Source organism: Abrus precatorius, unplaced genomic scaffold (genome assembly GCF_003935025.1).
Source record: "Abrus precatorius isolate BTA unplaced genomic scaffold, Abrus_2018 Scaffold0, whole genome shotgun sequence".
NCBI lineage: Eukaryota > Viridiplantae > Streptophyta > Magnoliopsida > Fabales > Fabaceae > Abrus > Abrus precatorius.
In genome coordinates this window covers 2,768,125-2,778,682 of record NW_020874290.1, presented here as the reverse complement: position 1 = coordinate 2,778,682, position 10,558 = coordinate 2,768,125, and the positions used below count along the sequence as shown (strand labels likewise).

Genomic DNA, 10,558 nt, shown 5'->3' with positions numbered 1-10,558 from the left:
TATTGGATTATATTGTGTATTTTAAGATTTGATCATCCTTAGCATTCCATAGTTAGTTGCATTGGAGGTGATCGTACCACGTGTAATTAACAGAACTATAGGATAAAACGAGATTAGGGGCTAGGTTAATCATACTTAATTTCTTTCTTTCAGCCGTTATTAAATTAACAAACTTATAGGGTCTTCATGCTTTCTTGACTAGTTACATTGCATAATCATTGGGGTGTTTGCTCAGAGAAAAGAATATTGACTTTGCATGATAATTGGGTGTTAATAGAACTAATTATGAGTTGTTGGCAAATATTTGGATATCAATATCTGGATTAAATTAATTAGAACATAAAGAAGTGTAGTAGGTGAACTCATAAGTCCTAATCTCATCTCATCTGATCTCTCTCATACATTGTATTACAGTTCTTTTAATTTATTATTAACATTAAGCTCTATTTTTGGTCTATTACAATTTTGTTACGTTTAAACAATCGAATTAAACTATTCTTGGTATTTGAAAATAGTCTCTGTGGGACGATAACTTGAGAACTTTTTTTGAAAACCCTTTATTACTTTTTTATGGGTACACTTGACTACAAACAGACCATCACCACCACCTACACCTTTAGGGTCTTGACATTCATGTGTGTTGATGGAGATTCTTAAGGACAAATACTAATTATAGGTATCTATATTCTTTTTGTATATGTTTACCTGTACTTAACTCTAATAATGGTCCTATCTATTTTATTTTGGGCAAGATAAATTTATTATTTTATATATTTAAATTAGAAGTAGGAGATAGTTTATGTAAATTATTTATAGTTTTTTTGCACTTATTAATTTTTCGAATAGCATGACATGCATATGATTGATTCTCTTAATGGAATCAATAGATTTTGAACGATTCATATCACTATTATGCATAAGATTTTGATTCTCACACATGTATATTATGTCAATATTCTATTTTGTCACGACCCCTTTTATAAGGAACCGAGAACATTGTTTCTACATCACAAACTTATTTAAAATAAATAAAGTATAGAGAATATAAGTATGACATTCTCTTCTCATTCAAAATAAAACAGAGTTTCTTATAACAAATATCCAATAAAACAACACAATATTACATTAGTTCATAATATTCAAATACCCAAAATTATACTACGTAGCTCCCTCTACATGAGGTTTCAAAATATAAGGGAAAAAGGAGTTAGATGCAATATTACTCGACTTCAGCTTCTAACACTTCTTCACTGGCCCCTCAGCCTGTGAAGTAGATGCAACACCTGCTACATCTGCTCACGTACCACCGTACGATCATTGCAGTACACACGCACATAACGACATAGAAAGAAATGCAAGGGTGAGCTTACAAAAATAAAATAAAATCATATATATAAAGTAAAATATTTCTCACAGCAATAGCCCCATGCATTTCCAGCCCATCTAATGCACAACATGAAAACGGTTTCCAACTGGTTTTATAGCCTAAGTAATCCAGAAGGAACCGAGCCGGTCCGGGAGTGACCCATTCCGGTATTTGGATCCAGACAGCACAGCACAACAGCTCAGCATGAACTTACCGTTACACGTCTACCCACCTAAACATGTAACTCGGCTCTATAATGATGCAAAACATATATCTCAGTATGATGCACACCGCCAAAATTATTTTAACAGCTCAGCTAAGGCAAGTTTAAGATACATCAGCCAAAATCTCAGCATTTTAAATCAATTAACAGCAGTTACAGCTTAGAAAATAGCTTTTATTCAATAGATCTAACAAAAATCATATCAAAACATCTTAAAATAGCATATTAAACCATTCAAAACATAGTTCATAGGTTAAAGTAAACTCCCCTTACCTCAGAACGACGATTCACACTAGATCTACCGAATATTACTTGTTTTATAGCAAGATTCACCGAAGATTTGGCTTTAGAACGGAGTTTCTCCTAAGAATACCATGAACTTCTATGAGAAAGAGAAGAAGAAGAGAAACGAACGGTAAATCTAGCTTCAAACTTAAAGAAACTTACTTCAAATCCTTCAGAATAGAGGTAGGATCTCAGATCTGGCGAGAAATCTAAGTTTAGGAAGGTTTAGTATGAGAGAAATGGTAGTTTTTGGCCTTAGAACCTTTGAGAACCTTGGATAGGGGTGAAGAAATGAAAATTTCGTGTGAAGCTTCCTTTTTATAGAAAATTTTTGAAATTTACTGTTTACCGCCGGAAATACTGTTCACCGCCTTACTGTTCACGCCGAAAACACTGTTCAGGGCACTATTCATTAGATTACTCAATAATAAATATCTAGCCTGACATATTTTATGTAATTATTTATACACAAGTTTAACTTGTGAATAATTTATGTGATTTATTTAAAGTTTAAAATAAATTTAAAAAATTTGTATTTTAGCATGATTAAATATATGAAGGTGATTATTTTTACACATATGTCATTTAAATTTGTTATATTAATTATTAATTATATAAATTATGCTCAATGTCACATGAAATGCATACACAAAATTCTGAATTACTTAACTATAAAACATAAATAATAATAAAGTAATTAATTATTTTATGAAAAATTTAAAAAAAAAATAACCCACTTTAATTATTGATTGATTGTTTACGTTTTTAGTTTGATTATTTTCTCGTAGAATAATTTTGAAAATATACTCACCCTTCTATTTTCTACGCTCTTTTACATGGAAGTAAATGATAACAAAATGAATGACGACAATCCTATTATGCATTACAGAGTGTTTCGAAACTAGACAACAGGATTTTAGTATAGTTAACTAGACATTATCTTTGCTAAGAAGGAAACGTACACGTTTGGGGAAATTGACAATCCTCTGGTGGTCCCCACTAAATTTGCGAGTCTGTTACGCGTAGAAATCCAATTTCGTATGAATGGCACCCTATGTCATCTTGATTTGAATTGAAAGCCCAAGTTTTAGCTTGCCAGCCCTAACCTTTTTTCTCTTTTGATGTACATACGTAGAAATAAGGGTTATAATATATGCACTCTAACAATCACATAGAACATGTATATTAATAAATTAGTTATTTAATTAAAATAGAATAGATAACGGAGTGACTAAGTATTGAATGTGAATAAATATTTTACTCTATTTTATAAAAATATTTTTAAAAAATAAAACAATATATTTTAAATACGAATGAATAATTTTTTTAACATATTTTAAATAAGTAAAAATAAAATAGTTTTTTTCATTTATTATAATTTAATTTTAAAATTATTCAGTTTATTTATTTGACAACCGTGCTGCCACCAACAAAGAAACGGTGACGTTTAACAAAAAAAATTAAAGCAAACAGAAAGGAAAAAAACTGTGGGCATTGAAACTAGGGATTTTTGGCATGCTCGGTTGAATAAAAAAGCTTTTATTTTGAATGAGTTGTTTTCAGTTGTAAATCGACACTGCACGTGGTTAAAAAACACAGAATGTCTTCAAAATTACTACGACAATTATAATCTGATAAGCTTTGTACAGTTGTGGAGATTAAGGATATGGTTCTCTCTTCATTTCGAAGATACTTTAGTATGAGGCACCAAAGCTCCAATGTTCAGTATTTATATGATCACTGCAAAACCATCTTCTCGCCCTCTGGAACACCCGCTCCTTCGTCCCAAGCGTTGCAGAAGCTCTCTTCAATTCTAGGTACGTCTCTTTTGAAATTCTCAATGTTCAAGTTTTCTGTTTTTTTCTCTTTTTAAACTACAAAAATCTTTTTCTTTTCAATGGTCCAATTGGCCTTATGGGTGTTTTAAGTTGCGAGTACTGTGATTATTGTTGGTATGAGTTTGGTCTTTTATGTTAAATTGAAGCGTTGATTGGTTGGATTTTTACATGAGGTTTGACATTGTGATGTGTGAAGCTTCTAGGGCTGATTTGGTTTTGAAGAATGAAAATTTACTCCAATTAAGCCTTGGGAAAAGAGAGTATATTGACGAATGTTGACGAAGTAAGACCAATATAACTCTGAAAACTCCAAACTTGGACCTATAAATGTGAGTAATTTTTTTGTATTGTAATTAATCTAATAATTTTACTTCTTTTTGGAGAGGTCCAAGGTGAATTGTAGAACAGAAAAAATAGCTTTGGCCTTCTTTACATTTTGGGTTCCTTCAACTGCGTAAGCAATCTCATATTAAAATAATTTCGAAACTAAAAATGAATGTTATAATTTATTAAGAGTTGATTTGCTGAAAATTTGGCCTATTGCTGGATTCTGATGTCACTGATTTTGAGCAATTATTCAATGAAGAGAGAATATGATATTGGGAAATCGTAGCCAAGTTTGATTTATTAAGCAAAATGAACACTGGCACTGTTCACAAATCAAACAGTCCCGGATTTCATTTTGCTAAATGCTTTTATCAAAATACAGATCATTTTTCATATATATTTGAACTTCGAAGCACACATGTTGCATTGTTTTGGGATATAGATTGTTGATTTATTCATGACTTGGCAGACACTATTCAACCAGCAGATGTTGGGCTTAAAGAGGAAACTGCAGATGACGATCAAGGGCACGGATTTTTTGGTGCTAACCAACTTAATAGAGTAGATCGATGGGCTCAACCAATAACCTATGTGGACATTCATGAATGTGATAGTTTTACGGTGAGCTTTACCAATTTAGTATGCATAACAAGACATTTTTTCATATTAGTATGGTGTTGCATATCAAAGATCTTGGCTCATTAGTTGTGAGAACACAGTCAACATCCAAGGTTTCATTTGTTATGTAGTCTGCATGGTGTGTGGCTAAAAGTGTAATGCAGCAAACCAAACAGAAAAAACTGAACCAATACACCATGGCCATTTGAACATTTGGTAGTCATTTTAAATGGAATCAAGTCCATGTCAAATTCATCTTTTATGTTGAGTGTTTGAACTAAAGAGTTAAGATATCATTGGTTTTAGCCATTTTCAAGCAGTATATGAACAACATGGTGGATTTCAACCCTCTCTTGGTAGTCATATGTTAAACATCTATATTACTTATTTTCTTTGTCTTCTCCCACACTATGATACTCAACATTTATGCATTTGTATGTATGTTGTATTAGTAGACTGCCCCTTCACTGCTCATGTCTATGCCTGTGTATGTTTTGTTATATATTTTTCAATATTCTTGTCTTCTGAGTACTGGTATTTGTAGTATGATTCATAAATTCAAATCTAGCCAAGCTGTTGATTTTGTTCTTGCAATTGGGTTGATGAATTTTCTATTCTAGCATCAATTATAATGATTTTCTTGTGACATTCCAACCTATGTAAGCATTGTCAATTGGTGCAGATGTGTATATTTTGTTTTCCAACTTCTTCGGTTATTCCACTCCATGACCATCCTGGGATGACTGTATTTAGCAAACTTCTCTATGGCTCTTTACATGTGAAAGCTTATGACTGGGTTGAACCTCCTTGCATCATGGAAAGCAAGGGACCAGGATATGCTCAAGGTCTGATTGTATGTTGCATTTACTTATGAGTTACTTTATTTTCTATCTTTCCTTTTTGCTTATTTTTTATTTTTCTATAATAATAACCAAACCTTATCCCATCAGTGAAGTCGATTATATGGGTCACACAATGCCATTGAGAATGATGAAATACTAAATTCTCAAAAATAATATTTATTAATAGATCTCATTTAATAACTTCATCTAAGGTTCTTCTAGGTCTCCCTGTATCCCCTTTCACCAAATTAAAAGTCATGTCATTTATTCTCCTCACTCATGCTTCTAGTGGTCTTCTCTATGTGTGACCAAACAACCTATTTTGTATTTTTCTGTATGCGGAAAATTTTCAATAAATTGAGATTGGTCTTGTTAATTGGTGCTGTCTAACATGAATTTGAGAAATTTTGGTGCATGATGGTTCCTCTATGTATTAATCGTTAAATATAATAGAAAAATAATGAATAGTTAAGATGACTTTCATTTAACTGGTTGCACTGGTTATGCAAGAAGAATGAAAATTTTGCTACTTAATCTCTATATTAATAAGCCAATTTTAATGATCTTGTGAGTAAATCCCAACACTATGAAACAAAATTTAGCACAAATTATGAGGGCTGAAGCAATAGATGTTTATGGATCAACCATGTTGGCAGCGATGAGAGGTTTCAGTGATGAAGAAGTGGAGGTTGTCAATTGGGGAATCTGAGTAATTCCTGAATCTTTGTGCAATTGGATATGAGTTTGTCGAGGTGGGAGGGATGGATGGTGGTGAAGATGAAGACTACGAATGTGGTGACTTTGGGTGGAACCTTTGCCTCTCCTCCACCCTGTTCACCACTGAACCCCTCCAACAGAAAACTCCTTCTAAGGGTTAAGGTAGTCTTTCTCCTATGAGCTAGCGTTTGGGAATGAGTTAGGCCCAAGTTTCGTAACATGGTATTAGAGCCTATTCAATTTGAACATTGGGCTGTCCATAGATGTCCAGGGTTCACTCATGCAGATGTCCAGTCCTAGGCATGAGAGAGGTGTGTTAAGATGTCCTGCATTGGTTGGGAATAGAGATAAAATACTCCTTATAAGGGTTAAGGTAGTCTTCCTCCTATAAGCTAACTTTTGGGAATGAGTTAAGCCCAAGTTTCTTAACAAGCTCCTATACCCCATGTCCTCCATTGCAAGGTTAATTCTCAAAGACCTTCTTTACTCTCTGCAGCGCTGTTCATCACATCTGTCAATGACAAAATCAATTATGATTCCCTAATTGAAGAGAAAATCAAAGCCATTCTCTACACGCTTTCAAGACATGATCGTAAAGGAGGTTGGTGAGTTTAGTTGCATATGAAGGTGTAAGGAACTGATTCAGTTCTTGAAGAAAGGAAACAGAAATACTGACTTCTCTTTTATTGAATATACTTTGTTGGGCAGAATTACCCAATCTAGAGGAAGAATCAAAGGAATACAAGAACATCCCAGAACTTAGAGAGTTTGGTCTGGGATGAGGATGAGATTGGTGATTAATGCTGTCATGATAGATGTTGGATAAGCTGGTTGATGATTTGCCGAGATATGCATTAGTTTCACCCTTTGTTTAGAGGGACTAAACAATAATTCTAGAAAAACAAGATACCTGTTATTGCAGGTCAGATAAACTTTGTACATTGTGGTCCTGGTTAGTACAGGTCCATGTTAGAACTCACCCTTGTTAATTTGTCATTTGTACGTTGAAGACATGTTCCCACTACATTGCATATTATCCTCCTTAGGAACCTTATGTTAGTAACAGGCCCCCAATTAGAAAAGTTTACGAAAGAAAAGGCAGGAAGGTGGACTCAGGCCCGAAAGAATAGATTAGCCCATTAATTAGTTAAGCCCGTTATAAATAAGGGAATTTGTTATTGTAAAGGATATGTTGTTTTTGGGAGAAAAGTAATAATTGGTTTTGGGAGAGATTAGGCTCTCGAATTCCTAAAAAACATTCGTGTATTGGTTTCCAACAGTTTGGGTAAATTGTCCCAACTGAGTGTATTCAATAAAGATTTGTTCATATTTTCTTTTCTGTCCTTTTACATTCAGACCAGTTCCTTACACCTTATTTGACCAAAATTATTCAAATTTTGTAGTCTAGGTCTTCCTCAATTTAATAAATAATGCTTTTGCTTTAAATGTCAATCTCTTCCCATATACGTCTGGATATTGCTTTTGTTCTGGTTAGATGGGAATCATTACGACCCAGACATGAAGATTAAGTCAAAGCTCATAGACTTGGTGGGTGATTGGTGTAAATAATATTTTGGGCAATATTTTCTATCAAATCTTCACTATTTAACATATACTGAAAGACTAGACTTTGTTTCTTCTGACACTTTTACTCATTGGGTTGATTGTTTATTTTTGGTTTATCTAATATAATTATGATACAAAACCCACCTACTTTTTGCGATTTGTTTCATCTCTCTACTATCACTTTATTTGGTTAATCATTGGGCCGAGATGCAGACAGTTCAATATGCCTTTCCCTTTGTCTGCTAATTAAGGGGGAATAAACAAAGAGTTAAACCCAAAGAAAATAAAATGGAAACTAGAGAAGAAGAATTAAAGAAATAAAACTTCACTGAAAAACAGAACAGAAAATGAAGAATAAAATTCTCCCCCAGGGTTTCCCTTCACAAAGGATCTCTCCTTTCATTTTTTACAAACAATCAATTTCACTCGACACCCTTATTCAATCTGATTTCTCCTATTTATAGCCAATCTCTCTTAACTAACTAATGACTAATAACCGTCCCCATTCAACTTATTAGTGCAACTAACTATTGACTAATAACTGTCCTTATTCCCTCTCATTATACATCCTAACACAATGAAAGTTGTAGCAAACTTGCAATGCTAGTCCAGATCAATTAAAACAATGATTAAAATCTCCTAAGAGAAATTGCTTACAAGTAATAAATAGTTTCATTATGCCATGTTTAAAGTGATTTAGTTGGCTACTTTAGTCCTTTAGGACTTTAATTTACATTATTATATATAATAATCAGAAAATCATGTTATGAACATCACACAATGTGAAAATAATCATATTTTAATGGCTTTTACATCCTGCTCTTCTGCATCCGTACTTTGAAGCTACTTGTTTATTGAATTTATTATTTTGTTTCAATTTTTTGTTGATGCAGTAAGACTAGCAAAGTTAGCAGTTGACAAAGTTATGAATTCACCGTGTGAGACGTCAGTTTTATATCCAAAACATGGTGGAAATCTGCACTGTTTCACAGCCGTGACCCGTTGTGCTGTGCTAGACATTCTCACACCTCCTTACAGAGAAGATGAAGGAAGGAAGTGTACTTACTATCATGATTATCCATATTCAACATTCTGTGAGCAACTGCTTATTTATGACTTGTTTTCTATACATCATAATAAACAGCAGTGATCATGGTTTTAATTGTGGACCACATAAAATGATGTGACCACAACATCTCTGATATGGTGGTTCCTGTAACCACATTAGGCCATGGTTGCGGATCGCATCAGCCACAGTTAGCCTGCAACCACAATCTAAAATGTTGGGATTAGTACTATATGCCCTTGCATCAAAACAAGTCGTGATTAAGGATTGATAAGTTCAATTACAATTCTTAATTCATAATTAAAACTTCAATAGGCCCCTGCATCAAAATAAGTCATGATTGAGGATTGATAAGTTGAATTACAATTCTTAGTTAGAAACCTTTCACTATAGTTAGAGACATATTAGTATGTCACATCACATTTATAATGTTATATCACTATTTGAGCCAGAGTTAACTAACAAATTCTAATAGAGGGGCTAAATGAATGGCAAATTATATATTCAAAGATTAATTTTAATATTTTCTTATTGCATAAACCAAATTGAAGGACTCCGTGTATTTCAAAAACTAATTTGAGGTTTTAGTCTAGAACTCATTCATTCTTTTAGGTAGGTGAGTCAATTTAGATTTCTGAGTGATTTTCTTGATGATATGGTTCTGCAGCAGCAGGAAATACACCTCTATGTGATGGCGGGGAGGAGGAATATGCTTGGCTTGCAGAGATAGAATCACCCAGTGATCTTTATATGCGCCTGGGGGTATACGCTGGCCCAGCTATTCTTCAGCCTTAGTTCTGCCTGTGAAGGGTGGATGATATTAATGCCTGAAAATATATGTATCCTCTTTTGCTCTTGGAAGCTAGTGACAAGAGGATCTAAAATGCTGATGCATGGCATGTTGTGGTTAATTTATGCCTCCTTTTACTGGATGCAAATTTTGAGCAAAGATTTTGGTGCATAAATATGCAGTTTATCGTTAACTTGGGATGTGATAGAACACTGTTAATTAATTGATAGGAAATGTAACAAAACAAAGAAATACAGCAATTAATGTTGTTGTCCCAGAATTTTAGAAACTCCTACAGAGCATGATCTCTGTCCTAAGAGAAGAAAAATGCAATTATAACTGTCTTTTACCCAGAAATTACACATTCTATAACGTAATTGCCTACTCCAATAACTGCACATTACATTCTAGTACATAACTACATAGCTCCAATAACTGTCACATGACAGATTTAATTTTGATTCCTACGCCTCCTAGAATAAACCTGTAACACAGGTTGTTTGATTGGATTTGTGACCCTACCGTCACCCCTCTCCTGAAGATAAACCTTGTCCTTAAGGTAGAAATTGGGAAATTGTTGCTGCCTAACAGATTGATCTTCCCATGTAGCATGCTTAGTACACTGTACCAAATACTGCTTGATCTTTTTGCCTTTATTTGTCACCAACTGGCTATCTAAAATTTATTCTGGCTGCATCTCATCCACTGGTTGAATAATCAGATTAGGGGGCAATCCAGGTTCAGCAAAATAGGATCCAACAGCCTTCTGAAACTGAGAAACATGAAATGCCGGATGAACTTTGGAAGTAGCTGGAAGCTGCAATTTGTAGAAATTTCTCCATGTTTCTCTACAATCTGAAAGGGACCATAAAAGCATGGTGCTAACTTTTGGTTGATCCGGTTTGCCACTTGTTGTTTAT

General features: G+C 33.7%; 1 protein-coding gene across 3 annotated transcripts; it reads left to right on the top strand.

Moving 5' to 3' along the window:
* Positions 1 to 3,347: 3,347 nt before the first annotated feature.
* Positions 3,348 to 10,018, top strand: LOC113874722 (plant cysteine oxidase 3). 3 transcript variants are annotated; one of them, XM_027513033.1, is made up of 5 exons: positions 3,348 to 3,691; positions 4,509 to 4,660; positions 5,340 to 5,502; positions 8,676 to 8,876; positions 9,516 to 10,018. In XM_027513033.1, the coding sequence occupies exons 1-5, from the start codon at positions 3,541 to 3,543 to the stop codon at positions 9,641 to 9,643; spliced, it is 795 nt and encodes a 264-aa protein (XP_027368834.1). In that variant the 5' UTR covers positions 3,348 to 3,540; the 3' UTR covers positions 9,644 to 10,018. The 3 variants fall into 3 exon arrangements, with proteins under 3 accessions (XP_027368834.1, XP_027368889.1, XP_027368771.1); XM_027513088.1 differs by having other exon boundaries at positions 4,527 to 4,660; positions 5,322 to 5,502; positions 9,516 to 9,684; XM_027512970.1 differs by having other exon boundaries at positions 5,322 to 5,502; positions 9,516 to 9,684.
* The last annotated feature ends 540 nt before the right edge of the window (positions 10,019 to 10,558 follow it).